This window comes from Myotis daubentonii, chromosome 8, assembly GCF_963259705.1.
Source record: "Myotis daubentonii chromosome 8, mMyoDau2.1, whole genome shotgun sequence".
Taxonomy (NCBI): Eukaryota; Metazoa; Chordata; class Mammalia; order Chiroptera; family Vespertilionidae; genus Myotis; species Myotis daubentonii.
This window is the reverse complement of record NC_081847.1, coordinates 18,653,404-18,671,592: the sequence shown is the minus strand read 5'-3', so window position 1 is coordinate 18,671,592 and position 18,189 is coordinate 18,653,404. Positions and strand designations below refer to the sequence as shown.

The 18,189-nt window shown below is 42.8% G+C and overlaps 2 protein-coding genes and 1 pseudogene across 3 annotated transcripts in view; 1 reads left to right on the top strand and 2 right to left on the bottom strand.

The window, feature by feature from the left end:
• Positions 1-1,754: 1,754 nt before the first annotated feature.
• On the bottom strand, positions 1,755-10,065 carry RBBP9 (RB binding protein 9, serine hydrolase). Its single transcript, XM_059705451.1, has 5 exons — positions 9,849-10,065; positions 8,619-8,661; positions 7,583-7,688; positions 3,698-3,783; positions 1,755-3,289 (listed from the first exon to the last, which is right to left on the bottom strand). Exons 1-5 carry the CDS (start codon positions 9,945-9,947, stop codon positions 3,054-3,056), a joined length of 570 nt encoding a protein of 189 aa, XP_059561434.1. The 5' UTR covers positions 9,948-10,065; the 3' UTR covers positions 1,755-3,053.
• Positions 10,066-16,946: 6,881 nt separating this feature from the next.
• LOC132240150 (small ribosomal subunit protein uS14-like) lies at positions 16,947-17,535 on the bottom strand (annotated as a pseudogene).
• A 171-nt stretch (positions 17,536-17,706) lies between these two features.
• The window catches only part of SEC23B (SEC23 homolog B, COPII coat complex component), a 45,413-nt gene continuing 44,930 nt past the window's right edge, over positions 17,707-18,189 (top strand). For both annotated transcript variants that reach the window (XM_059705450.1, XM_059705448.1), the window contains exon 1: positions 17,707-18,087. The gene's annotated coding sequence lies outside the window, so the exon portion shown is untranslated. The remainder of the gene's footprint in view (positions 18,088-18,189) is intronic.

Genomic DNA, 18,189 nt, shown 5'->3' with positions numbered 1-18,189 from the left:
TTGCATATAGCCCTGATTAGCCAATGAAAAGGGTAGCTCGTACGCCAATTACCATTTTTCTCTTTTATTAGTGTTGATATTTTATTGATTTTTTACAGAGAAGAAGGGAGAGGGATAGAGAGCTAGAAACATCGATGAGAGAGAAACATCGATCAGCTGCCTCCTGCACGCCCCGCACCGGGATGTGCCCGCAACCAAGGCACATGCCCCTGACCGGAATCGAACCTGGGACCCTTGAGTCCGCAGGCCGACGCTCTATCCACTGAGCCAAACCGGCTCGGCAATAACCAATTCTTAAGAATCAAACTCTGTGGCCAGCTATACAGAATTGGCATTTGATGACACTAGCTTTTTAAAATAAGTATCACTTTAAGTATTGGATATATATAAGATAGAATCTGGGAACCTATAAACTACAGGTTTCTCTTCTATCCCCAGTGAGAGTTGGAATGGTAATATCTGTCCTTCCTGGGACCTGGCCTGTGGGGAGCCGGCACGGCCATGGCATACTCAGCCCCAGGGCGCCTTATGTGCCATGCCAGCTCAGCCTGGTTCAGTGACCCTGAGTGGGGGTGGTGAAAGGATTGAGGAAAGACAGACAAGAGAATGACAGTTGGGTCTCGGTGGGACGCTGCCTCCCTGATGAGGAGACAGCGCCAGCGCCCACAAGCCGTGTCTTTATTTTATAGCAGATGCCACGAGGCAAAGTAGGGGCGTGATCACGTTGTTTACAGCATTCTCATGAGTTCCAACCCTAATCAACTACATGCACCTGAACTCTAGCACAAGGCACGTGGGGCCACGTGTTTGGACCATAGGTTCAAGCTTACAACCACAGCCGTTGGCTATGATTGTGCTGGGAGGGCCCTGCCCTTCCAGCTGAGACTTGCACATGGCAATGAGAGGACCCTGTCCTTTCATTAGTCCGAGGCTTGAACCTACCCAAGACACTATAGCTGTGCCCCTTACTGGCCTATCACAGAGGCATAGTCTTATTTAATAAGCAAACTGAACTTGGAGGAGAATTAGCACTGGAGAGCAGGAACCAGTTTTAAATACAGACTTTGCATTATGTCTTGATTTTTTCCCCCAAAGATTTATTTTTAAAGCTTACAATCAATGGCTAAAACATAAAAGTATCCTTTGCCTCACTAGAATAAAGATTCTCTTTAAACATTTTTTCATAGCATGTTTTAAATTCTGAAAATTAACTGAAGGAGAAAAGAGACAATTTAAAAATACAGCACCTTCGATGACAAATGTATATTTATGTACAGGAGTAAACTTTGACCAAAACAAATAGTGAGGCTCTAGACTCGTGACAACACCAAAACAAGTTGTGAGTGAAGTCCTAATCCTTACAGTTGATTTTCATTTAATATAAGGTATTTTGCTCACCTGAGAATAGATATTCCCTGGAGTCTGGCAAGGCCTTGCTATGGTTAATAATGAGCTACTAGTATATATAGTCAAACATGAGAATCTGATTTGATGGCTTATTGATGGTTCTCATCAATGTTTCTCCCTCTCCCTCTCTAAAATCAATAAAAACATAAAATAAAGTTTCTGTCCAGCATGCCTGACTCAGCGTTTGAGTGTCGACCTGTGAACCAGGGGGTCACGGTTTGATTCCCAGTCAGGGCACATGCCCGGGTTGCGGACTTAACACAAGTAGTTTATGTGGGATTCTTCCATGAAGCTTCTCTGATCTTAGTTTGGTGATGAGTAAGTTTTATGGACCCATGATTTTTACGATAACCAACTAAGCAAACTAGTTAAGTAATTTCAAGTTGAGTCATATTAGATGGTGGGTCAGGGAAGAATATAAAATACAATGCCCTAGACTCCAGTGCTGTCCAGTTGAACTTCCTATAATAATGCGCTGATGGTTGTTTGAGGCAATATTTAGGGATCGTAATAGGCAAAAATTGTTGAGAAATGAAAAGGTTTTTTTAAATATATATCATGATCAGAAGAAAAATGGGAAATGAAAGAGATCTAAAGAACCATGGGAGTTAAAAAGAACTCTACAGAATAAAAATTTGAGGAACAGAAGGATTATTTTAAAAAATAATTAAGACTGTAACAAAATCCAAATTGTTTCCATGATTTTATCTTTTGACATTATGTTCATTTCTCAGGCTTTATAGGGAATCTTTTAAGGCACCTGGCTAAGTTAATAATTATGGCAGAGGCCACAAATGAATGGCTTGGACTTTTGTGTGTGTTGCAGTGTTTGTAAATTTTTTATTTACACTGTACTTGCCAACTAATCCGTATGTACACGTAATTCATGTACATATGGAATATATATATATATATATATATATATATATATATGCACATATATATTCCCTAAATATAAAAACCATTGTATAAAGTTTTTTCCTAAAAAAATCCGAAATTTGGCCACACCTTGCCACATTCCCACATGACATGAGTTCTCCACATAGCCCTTATCCTCCCAACTGTGGTCTTAGACAAATAAAGTTGACTTCTCATACTCCCTGCCTAACCCTTGCAGATCCCTGCCTCTTAGCATCCTTATATTTCATTGTCTCTCAACCTGTTTGAAGGACCGGGGGTTGGGGGTCAAGGTGTCAAAGGTGAAGGCCCTAGTCTGGGTTTAATATCTTGGGCCAGCTCAAAACAGCAGCTAGTGTTTTAGGCTCTAAGCCAGAACTCTAGACCTTTAGTCATGTTTTCTTTCTCCAACAAAACAAATTTTACTTTAAAGAGGAGGGGTACAACTCTTATACATCAAATTTATTTAGTTTTAATCTGGGCTGGAAATCAGGAAACCTGGGTTCCATTTGTGTCTGCCTCACTTTGGATGGTTAACATGTCCTTACGGTCCCTTATCATAAGGAAAATACTGCTTTAATTCATAGCAATTTGGAAAGATATAGATTCTATGGAAAATGGAAATGCTACTTGTAACTTAGTTTGAACATTGACACTTGTGTTTGTTTTTTAGGCATTTTTGATGATTTATAAATGATGATTATAATCTGATCATTGCTCTACTATATTGGTATGCAGAATAGCAGAAATCATTCTTTTTGTGCTGATACTTTCAGCATAGACTTTACCACATCAATCAGTTCGGGAAACTCCGTCTTCTGAAAGTGGCCACGGTCAGTGAATTTGTAAAATTTGGCTTCCAAACTATCTGCCACTTCTTGTTGTTCCTTCCAGGGTAGGAAAGGATCATCAGTGGAGCCAAACTGCACAATGTGAGGGCAGTTGGCTTTGATCTTCTCCCACTGCCAGGGGCGGTTGAAGTAGCCTAAGGAGAAAAATATATATAACCTATCATATATATAACCTATCAGTGCCAATGGATAATTTCTATTCTAGCCATTCTGAAATATCTAGTGAAGACCGTAGCAGACACACAAAGAATCAGAGCCTAAGTGGTTTTCAGATCTGTAGGGCTTGATATCATAGGTACGTGTGAAAGGGAAGGATGGCTCATAGACAGTCAGCCTCAAGGGTTCAATTCTAGACCATGGATTAGAAATGGTTACAACCTCTCCAAGTGCCAAACTTATAGCTAAAGATGGGTGGTAAATATTTTTCATGTGCCGTTAGATTTTTTTAAGCCTAACCAAAAGACAACGCTGTTTTATAACCTGAACAAGCAGCCCTGTGACTAGAGGAAGGGCTCTTCTGGGGTTTCTGCCTTCAAACTTACCACTTGCACGCTCGTTTTCATCCCCTAAGTCTGATGTGTATGCAGACACTAATACAATCGCATACACTCGATGTGTTTCTGCATACCTGAAGAGAGAGAAATGATGTCAGCTAATATTTAATGTTAAATCTGATCACCAAAAAGTCAGTTAACCACTTGCCTCATTTGGTTTAGCTTACAAGAAGCATGTGCTATATGCTATTGGAGTTAATATGAGAAATAGTAAGGAAACTGCAGAACTACAAGCCCAATGGTTACTTGATGAGTTTCTACTCATTTTTCAAGGTAGTCCAAACCTCTTCTGCAATCCTTTCCCAATACACATAAAAGCGTAATCATTTTCTTCAGTGTGTGTAATCTACCATTAGTATGCATCAGCATTACTTGATTAACACATAGATTTCCAGGCTCAGTCCTAAAGTATGATTCAAAAGGTTGGGAAGCTCGGCAGGTGTGGCTCAGTGGTTGAGGGTCGGCCTAAGAATCAGGAGGTCACAGTTCGAATCACAGGGCACATGCCCAGATTGCAGGCTTGATCCCCAGTGGGGGATGTGCAAGAGGTAGCCAATCAATGATTCTCTTTCATCATTGATGTTTCTCTCCCTTTCTCTCTGAAATCAATAAAAATACATTTTAAAAAATTTTTAAAGGTTGGGAACAGGGCCCAGGAATCTGCATTTAAAGGCATGCCACCTCTCCTAACACTATTTTAAGAAATATTGTAAAAAAAAAAAAAAGAAGAAGAAATATTGTAAATAGCAGAAATGTATCTCTTTTACCACACACTCCACATTGCATTGTATTACTTACTAGTATTCAGTGTTATATCTATCTCCCCAGTGTAAACCATCAGCTCCTTAAGGGCACATCTGAACCTTGATCTTTGTGACCCTGGTGCCTAGTATAGTGCCTGGGAAACAGTTAACTATTTGCAGACAGTTTCCTCAAAAACTAGGCTAAGGTAAGACAGAGAATGATAACAGTTTCAAAGAGCCATAGTGCCAGGAAAGATTTATGGTTGGTATTTTGTGCATGGACCTAAACTTCTTTCTTCAACGTTTTGTTTTGAAAAATGTTCAAACCTACAGAAAAGTTAGAATTACAAGCACCTAGATTCATTAATTTTGCCACATTTCACCCTAAATCTTCAGCATGTATCCCTAAGACTAAGGCTATCCTCTTATACAACCACAGTACCGCTATTACACTGAATAATTTAACATTGAAACATATTAACTCTCTTTTCCCCCCAATTGTACCAAAAATGCTCTTTAAAACTGCTTTTTCAATTCTAGATCCAGTCAAAGATCATACAGTGCATTTGGTTTGCATGACAGTCACTTTAAAAATTTTTTAATATATTTTTATTGATTTCAGAGAGGGAGGGAGAGAGAGAAACATCAATGATGAGAGAGAATCATTGATTAGCTGCCTCCTGCAAGCCCCACATGGGATCGAGCCCGCAACTGTGGGCATGTGCCATTGACCAGAATCGAACCTGGGACCCTTCAGTCTGCAGGCCAATGCTCTAGCCACTGAGCCAAACCAGCTAACGCTAAATGTTTTGTTTTCAATAACATCAACAGTTTTTAAAAATTTAGGGCAGTTGTCTTATACATTATCCCCTAACCTGAATTTACCTGTTTCCTCACTGAGGTTAGACATTTTTGGCAAGAATACTACATAGGTGATATTGTGAATCTCCCAGTTCATCCATCAGAGGCAACTGAAGCCTATTGGTGCCATTATTGCTGAGATTAACTTTGGTTACTTGCTCTGAAGGCAGCAATTTTCAACCTTTTTTATCATGGCACACATAAACTAATTACTAAGATACTGTTGCACACAAAAAATACATACTTTTTGCCAATCTGACCAAAAAAAGCATGATTTTGATTCATTGTCACCTGATGGCTATTATGTTGGCTGTTTTGTGTTTTGTTTTTATCTGACAATCTCAGGAAAAAGAGATCGGTGCTCTTAACTAGTCAGGTATTGCATGTTTCAAAAATTCTTGTGGCACACCAGTGTGCCTGCTGTGGCACGCAAGTTGGTAATTGCTTAAGGGTGATATCCATCAAATCCTTCCATTGTAAAGACATTATTTCCCCTTTGTGATTAACAAGTAATGTGTGGGGTGGTCCTCTGTGTCACTGTCCATCCTCTACAATCCCCCATGGTTTTGTATCTATTTTTCTCTGCCTACCTTAACTTTAGAAGTTAGTTCTTGGAAGGTTGCTCACAATCCTGCAATCGGTTACAGGGATCTTTAAAAGAAGGCACACCTTTATTAGCCAATGGCCTGAGAAAAATTCAGTTGGCCTTGAGTTGGTACAGATTTCGGCATAAAGGGATTTCTTCATTTTCCAGACAAGCCCTGGCAGCTTATAAACACTGACTATACCATAATTCTGTAGCTCCATATTGCAAAGCATTATTATTCTTGTAGCTTTGATTAGTGTGGCTGAAAGGTTATGGAATTGGCAAAATTCTTTGACATGCAATTCATGTGACATCCTGAAGGACTGCTTGGGATGACACCAGATGAATAAAAACCACAATCCTTTGTCATTCAGCCTGGCAAATATGGAAGAAACCCAACCCGAACAGGCTTATTCCACCAGCTAAGTCCCCAACCCCTAGGCCAGCGGTTCTCAACCTGTGGGTCGCGACCCCTTTGGGGGTCGAACGACCCTTTCACAGGGGTCGCCTAAGACCATTGGAAAACACATATATAATTACATATTGTTTTTGTGATTAATCACTATGCTTTAATTATGTTCAATTTGTAACAATGAAATTGGGGGTCACCACAACATGAGGAACTGTATTAAAGGGTCGCGGCATTAGGAAGGTTGAGAACCACTGCCCTAGGCGTTACAACCCTAAAGGGAGAGATGTAATGTTCTTTGGTGATCATCAGGAACATGCCCATGAATCCTAAGGATGGGGGGTTTAAGGAGAGAAGGAGTAACAGCCTCTAACCACTAACAAATATTTACTGAACACCGACCATATGCCAGACACTCTTCTAGACAGTGGGGTTTTAGAGGGAGAGTGAACAAAGTCCACCCTCATTGATCTTACATCCTATTGGCAGGAGACAGACAAGAAATAAACAGGATATCAGATGGTGAAAAATTGTATAGATAATAAGGGGGATAATCTATAATAATAAAAGCGTAATATGCTAATTAGACCAGACATCCTTCCAGATGAAGCCTTAGCAGCAGGGGCTGAGACAGAGGCGCCACCATGGTGGGTGGGGGCCAAGCAAGAGGCAGTAGCAGTGATGGCGGAAGGGGACGAGCCCCTTGCACGAATTTCGTGCATCGGGCCTTTAGTAAGATTTACAGGGAATAGGAGCCAGTGAAGTGAGGTGGTTGTTTCAAATGGAGTGATTAGAAGAGGCCTCACTGAAAGGGAATATTCGAGCAGAGCCTGAAGAGGAGGAGAAAACCATGCAGGTATCTAAGGACAGAGTTCCAGGTAGAACAAGAGCAAGTACGGGCCTAAGGTAGGCGCACACTAAGCATGTTAAGGAACTACAATAAGGTCTGTAAACCAGGCTGGGGGCAGTGAAGGTAGAGATGACATCGGAGCTACTCAGAGCCTTAAAGGCCTAGGAGTTTTTCTGAAGGGATGGGCAGCAGCTGGGGATGGAGCCACTAATGTTTTTAAAAGATCACTGGGTCCCAGTAAAAAAAAAAAAAAAAAAAGGTTTTAATCCACTAACCAAACCAGGAAGGATTTCAATAAATTATGGTTCCCCTTTTGAGGTCAGCATTAGGAATTTCCTCTACAGTGGAAACCAGATATACACAAGGTATTTCCCAAGAAGACGGTTGGAGCCCACACTGGGTGATAATTCAACAAGGATCGCACCTCATGGCCGCGATGGCCCCGGAACTGTGGCCTATGATGATGGTCCTGTCATCACAATGCAGCTCTGTCTCCATGAAGGGCAGCCAGATGCTCTCTCGAGCTGTAACTAAGGTTCAGGGTAAAGAAAGAGTCTGTCATTTGATAGGGACAGCTTTCATCGAATGCTGCCCGCCTTTCTAATAGATGACTACTCAGCAGTTCACAACTTTAAAACTTCAGGATCACAGTGGCAATGGAGCCATTTTAATAGAGACAGTTGCATGTTGCTGTTGGAAAGAAATCTGTAGTTTTGTTTTTATTTTTTACCATTTTCTTGTAAGAGGAGATAATAAATTATAGAACTCTGAAGTTTTAAATTTTCCAACTTAAAATAAAGGACAATGTTCTCTCTCAAATTTGTACATTATTTCTTTTCAAAACGGAAATTCCTAAGACAAGTCATAGCTAAACTCAGAACAAAAGTGTCATTGTTATACTTTTTAAATATTAGGATCTCATAGATGCTGTAAAATTTTATCCTATCTCTGCCTCAAGTGGAACACCCATAAATTTTGCCTGGAAATAACTGTTGATTTATAGAAGGGAAAGTCAAGTTGCTTGCAAAGTTAAAAATTAAATTTTACCAAGTCCGAGTACTTTTATTTTTTTCCTTTTTTTTTAATCCTCACCCAAGGATATGTTTTTATTGGTTTTAGAGAGAGAAGAAGGGGGGTGGGAGAAACATCGATCAGTAGCCTCCCATACATGCCCTGACCAGGGATTGAAGGTATATGCCCTGACTGGGAATCCAACCTCCAACCTGTAACCTTTTTTTGGTGTACAGGATGATGCTCCAACCAATTGAGCCACCTGGACAGGGCCCAAGTGCTTTTCTTGGTCCTTACTAGAATTGTCTATTAATTTTTTTTTATATACCCTCCTCCCCAGACTACTTGTGATCATTCATTCTTAGATATGTATTCTCTTAGGCTGCTCTACTTGTTCTCTACCAGGAAAATGCAAGATCAAAACCCAACAAGATGAAGCTATTACTCACTTGGGTCAGGCATGTTTTTAGCCAAACACTGGAAACCAGGTATCTATGACATGAAGGGGAGAAAAAAAGCTATAATAAACAGCTTCATTACAACTAATACTTTGCTAATAAGAAATGAGACACCTGATATGATCTTTATTCAATAAGTGTTTGCTTATGTTATGAAATGAAGTGGGTTAAGCACTACAGGATTACATATGAATATACAATCCTCATAAACATCATGTGTCTGTTATTCTATATCTAGCCAGCTCTGTAGGTGTCTATATAGAAATGCTTATATCTGTAGAGAGGGTATGATTGAATGTGTTCTAGACAGAATGACCTGGAGCCAAACAGACTGTGTGCCAGGGAGCAGATAAAATGTGGAACAGAAGGTTGGAGATCCCATCCTCTTCGGCAGCTCCAGCCATGGTTTTCAGCCACAGACCAGGTATTTTATTCTAGAAACTTACTTCAGAGCTCTAGAGGTCAGCAACCCAGGAAGTAATCTTATTGTCTGGTTATGGAAGAGAGTTGAAAAAAACAACAACAAGATGTACAAGACAACCTACAGTAGAATGCCATTTCTTTAAAGCTCACAAAGAGGCCAAATTAAACAATATGTGTTTAAAAGATACATATAGAGGTTGCAAAAGTACTTTAAAAAGAGGAGCAAATGAAAATAAAATCAGGATGGCAGGGAAATGGGATGGGAGCACACAGATGGCTTCTATTGGTAATGTTCTAGATTTTAGTTTGATGATGGATTCTCAGGAGGAAAAAACCATGCAGGTATCCAGAGACAGAGCGTTCCCGGTAGAACAAGAGGAAGCATGGGCATAGACATTAGGATTCATAATTCACATACCTGTCACATATATCCTTTGTATACATTCATTAATATTACATGTTGAATTTTAAAGAATCTGAGCCAGGGAGCAAAGGGAACAGCTGTAAAACTTTATGGGAACTTCCAAATCTGAAGCAGCAGCAGATACAGGGAGGGGGAAGGGACTCGGTCTCTGCAGTTCCAGGAGGTGGTGCCTTGTACTCTTAACGGCTAAGCCCTCAGAGAAATCCTCCAGGGAGTTTTATCAAAGTGAAGAAGTGTAGCAAAGGGGAGAAATGAAAATACACAGGGTTTGGGGTTGAGGAGGAATGGGGAGACACGTTCGAATTTCAGTCCTCCATCCCTTCCGTCCCCTCCAGCTCCAGGCTGATTTCCCAGCGCAGCGAGGCGTCTCTTACCTGATGCAGCCTCTTCTTCACCCAGCAGTACCATCCGTGGGCCGCAATATCCACGCCTCCGTTCCCGGGAACAATTACCGCCTTGCAAGGAGAAGCCATGAACGCAGGTGAGCCAGAGTACCCCGGCTGCCGATCCTGCAGTGCCTAGAGCCCTTAAGTGAGCCTGCACTGCGGCATTCTGGGGATTGTAGTTCTAGGGTGCCAATAGGGTAGTTCATTCACTCTAGCCTTCCTTACCCCACAGGGCACCCAATGGATATCACCTTTTACTTGCCTCTTACTGGAGCTCGCATTCCCTCCTCCCTCCCTTAATTAAGACAGGTTGTGACATACCCAGAATGTGTTATCTCTTTACTAGAATTATTGGTATTTCCACAGGAAAGTGTGCTTTTAGTTCCAAACATACAGAACACAGCCTATTAGTTGAGGATTCGTGGAATCCTTATCATTTTTCCTTCTGATTTCAAAATAATTCTTAGTAGAATAGTCAATTTCAGCCCTGGTTTTTATTTTTTATTACTTTAAACCCGTCCTTTAAAAAGTTCCACAGGTTTTTTAGAGAATATGGATAACAATAACTTAAACCGATTTAGAGACTAGGGAAACTGAGATACCAATGAAATGGTTTACCTATTATAATATGGCAATCCTGAAATTTTAGGAACTGGTCCTATCTTATATATTCAAAGCTTATTGAATTGAAGTGGACAGAGTGTGTATTATATTTTCTTATTTTTTATATTTTACTGATTTTTTACAGAGAGGAAGGGAGAGAGATAGAGAGCCAGAAACATCGATGAGAGAGAAACATCGATCAGCTCCCTCCTGCACATCTCCCACTGGGGATATGCCCGCAACCCAGGTACATGCCCCTGACCGGAATCGAACCCGGGACCCCTCAGTCCGCAGGCCGACGCTCTATCCACTGAGCCAAACCGGCCTCGGCCAGAGTGTGTATTATAAATGGGAATGAAGAGGAAAGTACTTATTCATTGCTCTTCCCAAGGACTTACTGTGTTCATCACATGTGTGTTAGCATCTGACATTGAGAAATACTCCAGCAGTTTATATTTTGAGCAGGTGCAAATAGATGATCAATGATACACTGCCGCAGTATGTCTAGAAAAGCAAGACATACTTTTCTCTCTTGGATCTTAGACTCCAGATTTTTTTTAAAAAAGTCAGTGTTATTTAACTTTAAATGTGAACTTATTCACTGAAGAAGAAATGAACTACTGATCCACACAACAACATGGATGAGTCTCAAAAGGATTATGTTGAGTGAAAGATGCCAAACAAAAAAGAGTATGTACCATATGATTCCACTTATTCAAAACTCAGAGTCCTTCCTTATATCTATCATTTCTCAAATTCCTCCAGGTTAAAAATTCAATATGCCTAGGTGCCATATTTTGGGGTAGTGTGTCCTGAACCCTATCAAAGGAGGGGCCAAGGATAACTCTAGCTTCAGGCTGAGTAACTGGGAGAATAGTGTCTCTAAGCGAAGTAGAAAATACAAGAGGCAAGTTAGTCTAGGGGGGAAATATGAATTTAGTTTAGGACATAACAAGATTGAGATACCCGAGAATATCAAGATATCCAGCATGTTGTTGAAAATATGAATCTGATGTTACAGAAGTATAAGCCTAATATATAGAATGTAGATTATACACAATGTATCATACCTCAGGAGAATTGTGGAAGATTTTGAAATAGTCAAAAGAGAAGTTTCTATGTAATACTGGGCATTTTTAAAAGGACCCTATGGAGTGATGTGATCGTTAGGAGATTGCTGGGGTCCAACCCCAGCAGGTCCAGGGGTTCCCAAAGGCGTAGACGGAGTCGGCGAAGAAGGAATGACACGGAGACAGCGTTCAGTTGATCAGCAGCCTAGCCAGGATCTCCAGCCAAGTTCTGGTCTGGATCTCCAGAGAGGTTCTGCTTAGGCTCTCCAGAGAGGTTCTGTCCAGGTACTCCAGTCAGGTTCAGTCACCAGGTTCTAGTCAGGCTCTCCTGTCAATCTCCACAGTCAGGTTCAGTCCAGGATCTTTTGCCATGTTCTCCCGCTAGGCTCTGTCTCTAGGCTCCGAGGCCAGTCCCTGTCCAGGATCCTCCGGCATGCTCTCGCCAGCGAAGTTCTTCTGTCTCTAGAGAACGTTCTGTGTAGGTTCTGTGCCTAGGCTCTGTCTCTCTTGGTCCTGTCTTCCAAGCCCTGTCTGAGTTCTGTCTCTTGCTGTCTTGTTCTGAGTTCTGTGTGTTTCTGTCTTGTTACAACTGTATTTATACCAGTTGATTCAATCCTATCAATCTCTATTACAAAGGTTAGGGCGTTTCTTATCTCCATTCCAGGGAGAAAAGATTATGTAGTTTAAGCATGATTGTTCGTAGTTAAAGGGATTAATTACCCGCCTGGCACTTACTTGAGGGGTTTTATTCCCTCCCTAACTTCAGGGGAAAATCCCTACCTGGGGATTCAACCTTTCTCGGAGAGGTGACCTTGGTTAAAACACAGCGCCAAGAAGGTGAGCAAACATATTAAGAACCATATGCCATATATGCCAGGTCCCTTGAAACAGCAAGGATGGACCGGCTCCCGGCAAATTCCCCCTTTTTTATTTTTTAAAAGCAAGCATTAAAAAGAAAAACCTCAAATGCTCTCTTATATCCATTTTAAGAGTAGGATTGGCACTTTCCACTATTACCTGAGTCCTGATCTATCATCCCAGGGAGAGCTTGCCAATCCTGCACTTTCCCAGGGTAGAAAGGCTGCAGTGGGGTTAAGGATGAGGCTCCTTGGGCCTACCTTCTCCCATGCCATTACATTTACCTTTCCTTCCTCAGAAAAGCATGGACATACTTCTTGTATAAAATGTTCTGTCTGACTGGGAGTAACCTTAATTCCTCTGCTAGCAAGCATATGTGTTAAAAGATCAATACAGAGTCTTATTTCTTTAGACTCAGTATGGCACATCTTCTTAATGTAAAGATCAATACAGAGTCTTCTTTCTTTGGACTCAGTATGGCACATCTTCTCAATCTAAGTTCTGTACTATCCACCTTCTTACCCTACTTATCCTCTGTAGGGGGGTTTGCAGCACCCTGGTGGAGTCCTATCCGTCCCGAATGTGGGGGTTCTCAATGGGGGGGCTTACCTAGGGGAATCCTGTTCCAGGGGTTCCCAAAGGTGTGGACGGAGTCGGCGAAGACTATCCACCCTCTTCCTACGGTGGAGTCCTATCCGTCCCGAGTGCGGGGGGCTTACCTAGGGGAACCCTGTTCGGGCGCCATAAGCCGGGGTCCTGCCCCAGCGGGTCCAGGGGTTCCCCAAAGGTGTGGACCGAGTCGGTGAAGAAGGAATGGTCTCGATCTCCAGAGAGGTTCTGCTTCGGATCTCCAGCCAGGTTCTGTGGCCAGGTCCTGGTCAGGTTCTCTTGCCAATCTCCGCAGTCAGGTTCAGTCCAGGATCCCTGCCATGCTCTCTCGCCAGGCTCCGCCTCCAGGCTCCGAGGCCAGTCCCTGTCCAGGATCCTCCGGCATGCTCTCGCCAGCGAAGTTCTTCTGTCTCTAGAGAACGTTCTGTGTAGGTTCTGTGCCTAGGCTCTGTCTCTCTTGGTCCTGTCTTCCAAGCCCTGTCTGAGTTCTGTCTCTTGCTGTCTTGTTCTGAGTTCTGTGTGTTTCTGTCTTGTTACAACTGTATTTATACCAGTTGATTCAATCCTATCAATCTCTATTACAAAGGTTAAGGCGTTTCTTATCTCCATTCCAGGGAGAAAAGATTATGTAGTTTAAGCATGATTGTTCGTAGTTAAAGGGATTAATTACCCGCCTGGCACTTACTTGAGGGGTTTTATTCCCTCCCTAACTTCAGGGGTGCCGGGAGCCGGTCCATCCTTGCTGTTTCAAAGGACCTGGCATATATGGCATACTGTTCTTAATATGTTTGCTCACCTTCTTGGCACTATGTGTTTTAACCAAGGTCACCTCTCCGAGAAAGGTTGTTTCCCCAGGTAGCGATTTTCCCCTGAAGTTAGGGAGGGAATAAAACCCCTCAACTAAGTGCCAGGCGGGTAATTAATCCCTTTAACTACGAACAATCATGCTTAAACTACATAATCTTTTCTCCCTGGAATGGAGATAAGAAACGCCCTAACCTTTGTAATAGAGATTGATGGGATTGAGTCAACTGGTATAAATACAGATGTAACAAGACAGAAAGAGACAGAACTCAGAACACAACTTAGGAGACAGGGCTTGGAAGACAGGACCAAGAGAGACAGAGCCTAGGCACAGAACCTACACAGAACGTTCTCTAGAGACAGAAGGACTTCGCTGGAGAGAACATGGCAAAAGATCCTGGACTGAACCTGACTACAGAAATATGGCAAGAGAACCTGACTAGAACCTGGTGACCGAACCTGGCTAGAGATCTCACACAGAACCTGGCTGGAGATCTGAAGCAGAACCTCTCTGGAGATCGAGACCAGAACGTGGCTAGAGATCCTGGCAAGGATGCTGATCAACTGAACGCTGTCTCCATGTCATTCCTTCTTCGCCAACTCCGTCCACACCTTTGGGGACCCCTGGACCTGCTGGGGTTCGACCCCGGCACAGGGGAAAATCCCTACCTGGGGATTCAACCTTTCTCGGAGAGGTGACCTTGGTTAAAACACAGCGCCAAGAAGGTGAGCAAACATATTAAGAACCATATGCCATATATGCCAGGTCCCTTGAAACAGCAAGGATGGACTGGCTCCCGGCAGGAGATGCGTGTCTTTCTCTTTGACTAAACTGTTTTACAACTTTTGAGAAATAGAAATCAACTTTACAGGAATTGGATAATACAGTTGTTTTCTTTGCATAATAATGCAAATGTTTCCTGTTCACAACAATGAAAATGAATTTTGCATGGTAGACAGTATGTCTCTATAAATCAAAATTTTCTTTGAACCAATTTGAACATCCTTACTGGTCCACTTTTAAATGAATGAGTTATGTAGAAGCATTTTTTTTTAAAATTGATTTTACAGAGAGAAAGGGAGAGGGATAGAGAGTTAGAAACATCAATGAGAGAGAAACATTGATCAGCTGCCTCTTGCACACTCCCTACTGAGGATGTGTCCCCAACTAAGGTACATGCCCCTGACCAGAATTGAACCCGGGACCCTTGAGTCCACAGGTTGACGCTCTATCCACTCAGCCAAACCGGTTAGGGCTGTAGAAGCTTTGACATGTTCTCATCTTATGTTTGTATGAAGGCCATGTTTCCTTTTTGAAACTTTTAACAATTTTGGAGGTTTCACCAACATCCCAATGGATTCACCTGATAAAACCAGGGAAATCATGTTGCTGAAGAACATGAAATCAGATTAGTACATCTCTTAAAGGGGCTCTGTCTGATTGGCTTATGAAGATAAATACACTTATATAAATTACCTGTTCCTTAAATTCCCAGAAAATAAGGAAGTTAAACTTCTAATACTTTAAATGTGCTAGATTTTTTTTTTTAAAAGAAGCCTTCTTACAGAAATTTCTAGTACAGAATCTAGGTGCAAGAATTAAAGCAAATCTTGGCCAAGTTATACTTAATGTTTGACTAACAAAACACACCTATGTCTTTCCTCAATGTAAAGTATAATACATGTCTTTTATTTGAGCTCATTCCCTTACTGAGAGAATAATTAATTTGAATCTCCTAAATTTATAGAAGTGTAATGATCAAATGAACTAACATTACCCTTACATAATGTTTTAGGAACATGGAAATGTAAACTTGCTCAACAAAACTGAATAATTATTCTGACAAATTTTTTATATTAACAGTAATTGTTTCATAGTACATCGACTTAAATGAATTTTAAACCTCGTAATATCAAATCGGGCTAATTAATCGTAATTCTTGGATGCCTAGATATGTTCTAAGCATAATTTTAAGTTTATATAGTTTTGCTTAGTTTTACAGGCTACAGAGAGGCTACATATCTCTGGGTCAGATCTGCCGGAAGCCGGTCCACCCTTGCTGCTTGACACAGTTGCTGCAGGGAAGAAACATGTGCACAGCTTATGTTTCAAGGGACCTGGCGTATATGGCATATGTTTGCTCCCCCTCTTAGCGCTATGTGTTTTAAACAGGACCACCTCCACGAGAAAGGTTGTTTCCCCAGGTGAGGATTTTTCCCTGGAGTTAGGGATTAACAGGACTAAGGAAGAGAATAAATCAGTAAAACCCCCTAGTGTTACAGAAATACCATGTACTACTTATGAAGAACTTGGACTAAGGCTGTTGGCAATAAATTTGGGACTTGTTGGGCCCACATCCCCAGGGGTCTGCCCACCAGGGAAAGCACCAAAGCCTATATCCCTGGAGACCCACCGACACAGGACAGTCCCAGGGAAGGCAAGCAGCGAGGCTGGGAGGACATAACCTTTACTGGGTAGGATAATCTCCTTCAGTCACTTCCTTGTAGCTTATCAGTAGAGCAGTGACCTTGGAATAGCCCTTATAATGGAACACAGAGATTAACCTAGACAAGATTAAAATCAACAGAACTAAATAGAGACAGGATTTTTGGCAAAGGTCAGATAAGAAACTATGGAAATAAAACAAGGAACTGTAGAAGGTTACCCAAAACATACCATGTGTGATTATAGAGGCATGCTTATAGGATCAACTGGTATAAATACAGATGTAACAGGACAATAAAGGGAGAACCTGGCTATGCTGATCAACTGAACACTGCTGTCTCCCTGTCATTCCTTCTCCGTCCACACCTTCGGGATCACCTGGACCTGCTGGGGCTGGACCCCAACACAGATCAATAAGCTTAACCTCCTTGTTGCCTCATATAAAAAGGTGTAAAACCGTTTTTGGTGCCTGTGGAAGTTGCGCTCTGCGTAGTTAGGAGGTTTACTTCGTCCCCTAAAGTGCTTGACTATGACAATCCCCAACTATTCACCGCCTCTAGGGCGACAGGGATAGAAATGCCAAGAGGAGCTGTACTTCTAGCGCAGCCATCAGGGCGAGCAAGGAGGAAACCTTTTCACGTGATGAAGCAGAACCAAACCTGTGGAATTTATGATGAATCTTTTCTTTTTAATATTTTAAGTTTTTTTTTTTTTTACACGTAAAAAGAAATAGCATTCTGTCTTCAGGTAGATGTCTTGAATGACCCATTCATGCAAGTTCACTGAGTCCACCTTAATGAAACCTAAGTCCTTCGTGTACTGATGTTAACACTGGCGGCACAGGTTGAGGCCATATTTCCGGATCAGACCCTCCGGTTTGAGCAGACGCGTCAGGAACGAGAACCCTGCCCTAACCAGTTTGGCTCAGTGGCTAGAGCGTGGGCCTCCGTACTCAAGGGCCCCGGGTTCGATTCCGGTCAAGGGCATGTACCTTGGTTGCGGGCACATACCCAGTAGGGAGTGTGCAGGAGGCAGCTGATGGATGTTTCTCTCATCGATGTTTCTAACTCCTATCCCTCTCTTCCTCTCTGTAAAAAATCAATAAAATATGTTTGGGGGGAAAAAAGAACGAGAACCCTGGCCGAATTTCCCCGGATGGCTCCAGTAGAGTGGCCGGTGACCCATCTTGCTCCCTCTGCAGCAACGAGGCAAAAGGCACGATGAATCTTAACTAGACCCAGAGACCTGCCTCCACACATGGGTGCGCGCGCAGGGGTCCCCACACTCACCGCCCCCACACTCCTTCCGTCCCGGCCCACCCTTTCCCGCGCGCTGACGCCTCTTTCCGGCCGGCTTCAGTTTCCTCTGCGCAGGGCCACCCCTTCTTCCGGGGCCATACGTCATCGTTCTCGCTTCCCTGTAACTAAGGTGATGAGAGGAACTTCCCACTGAAGCGGGCGGACGTCATGTTGGATCAGAGAGTGCACCTGAGGCGTCCTGGCTGCGCCTAGAAAACAGTCCGGCTGGCGCCGGGGTTTTCTAAAGCGGAAACGTTTAGCGGTGAACGTGGAGAAAAGTATGTTCTGAGGAACTACGATTTTGTAGAGCGAGGCACGAGTGTCTTGCCCTTTTCCAAGATGGCGGAGCGGCTTCTCTGAATGTCTTGCTTCCGCTTGCCTGCCGGAGGAGGCGCTTTTTGATTGGCCCGTGGACGGCGCCGGGAGTGACGCACAGAGACGCTGACCAATCGACTTAGAGCTGAGCTGGACTTGGCGGTGGGAGCTGCTGCCGGTCTCTTGTAGGTGCTGACGGCTGCCAGGTGGACGGCTACGGCCAGGTGAGTGGGGGACGCCGGAGGGGTCCGAGGTCTGAGGGCACAGGAGTGGGAGTGTAGGGGACGAAGGGTTTGCTTCCGGGGTAAATCCTTTTCCCGGTGGGC

Excerpts from the sequence above, each read along its gene's own strand:
- RBBP9 (XM_059705451.1), bottom strand. The coding sequence starts at position 9,947 with ATGGCTTCTCCTTGCAAGGCGGTAATTGTTCCCGGGAACGGAGGCGTG. Across the intron at positions 3,784-7,582 it reads GGGGCCATCGCGGCCATGAG|GTATGCAGAAACACATCGAG; the intron begins GTGCGATCCTTG and ends CTCTCTCTTCAG. Across the intron at positions 3,290-3,697 it reads TGAAAACGAGCGTGCAAGTG|GCTACTTCAACCGCCCCTGG; the intron begins GTAAGTTTGAAG and ends TTTTCTCCTTAG.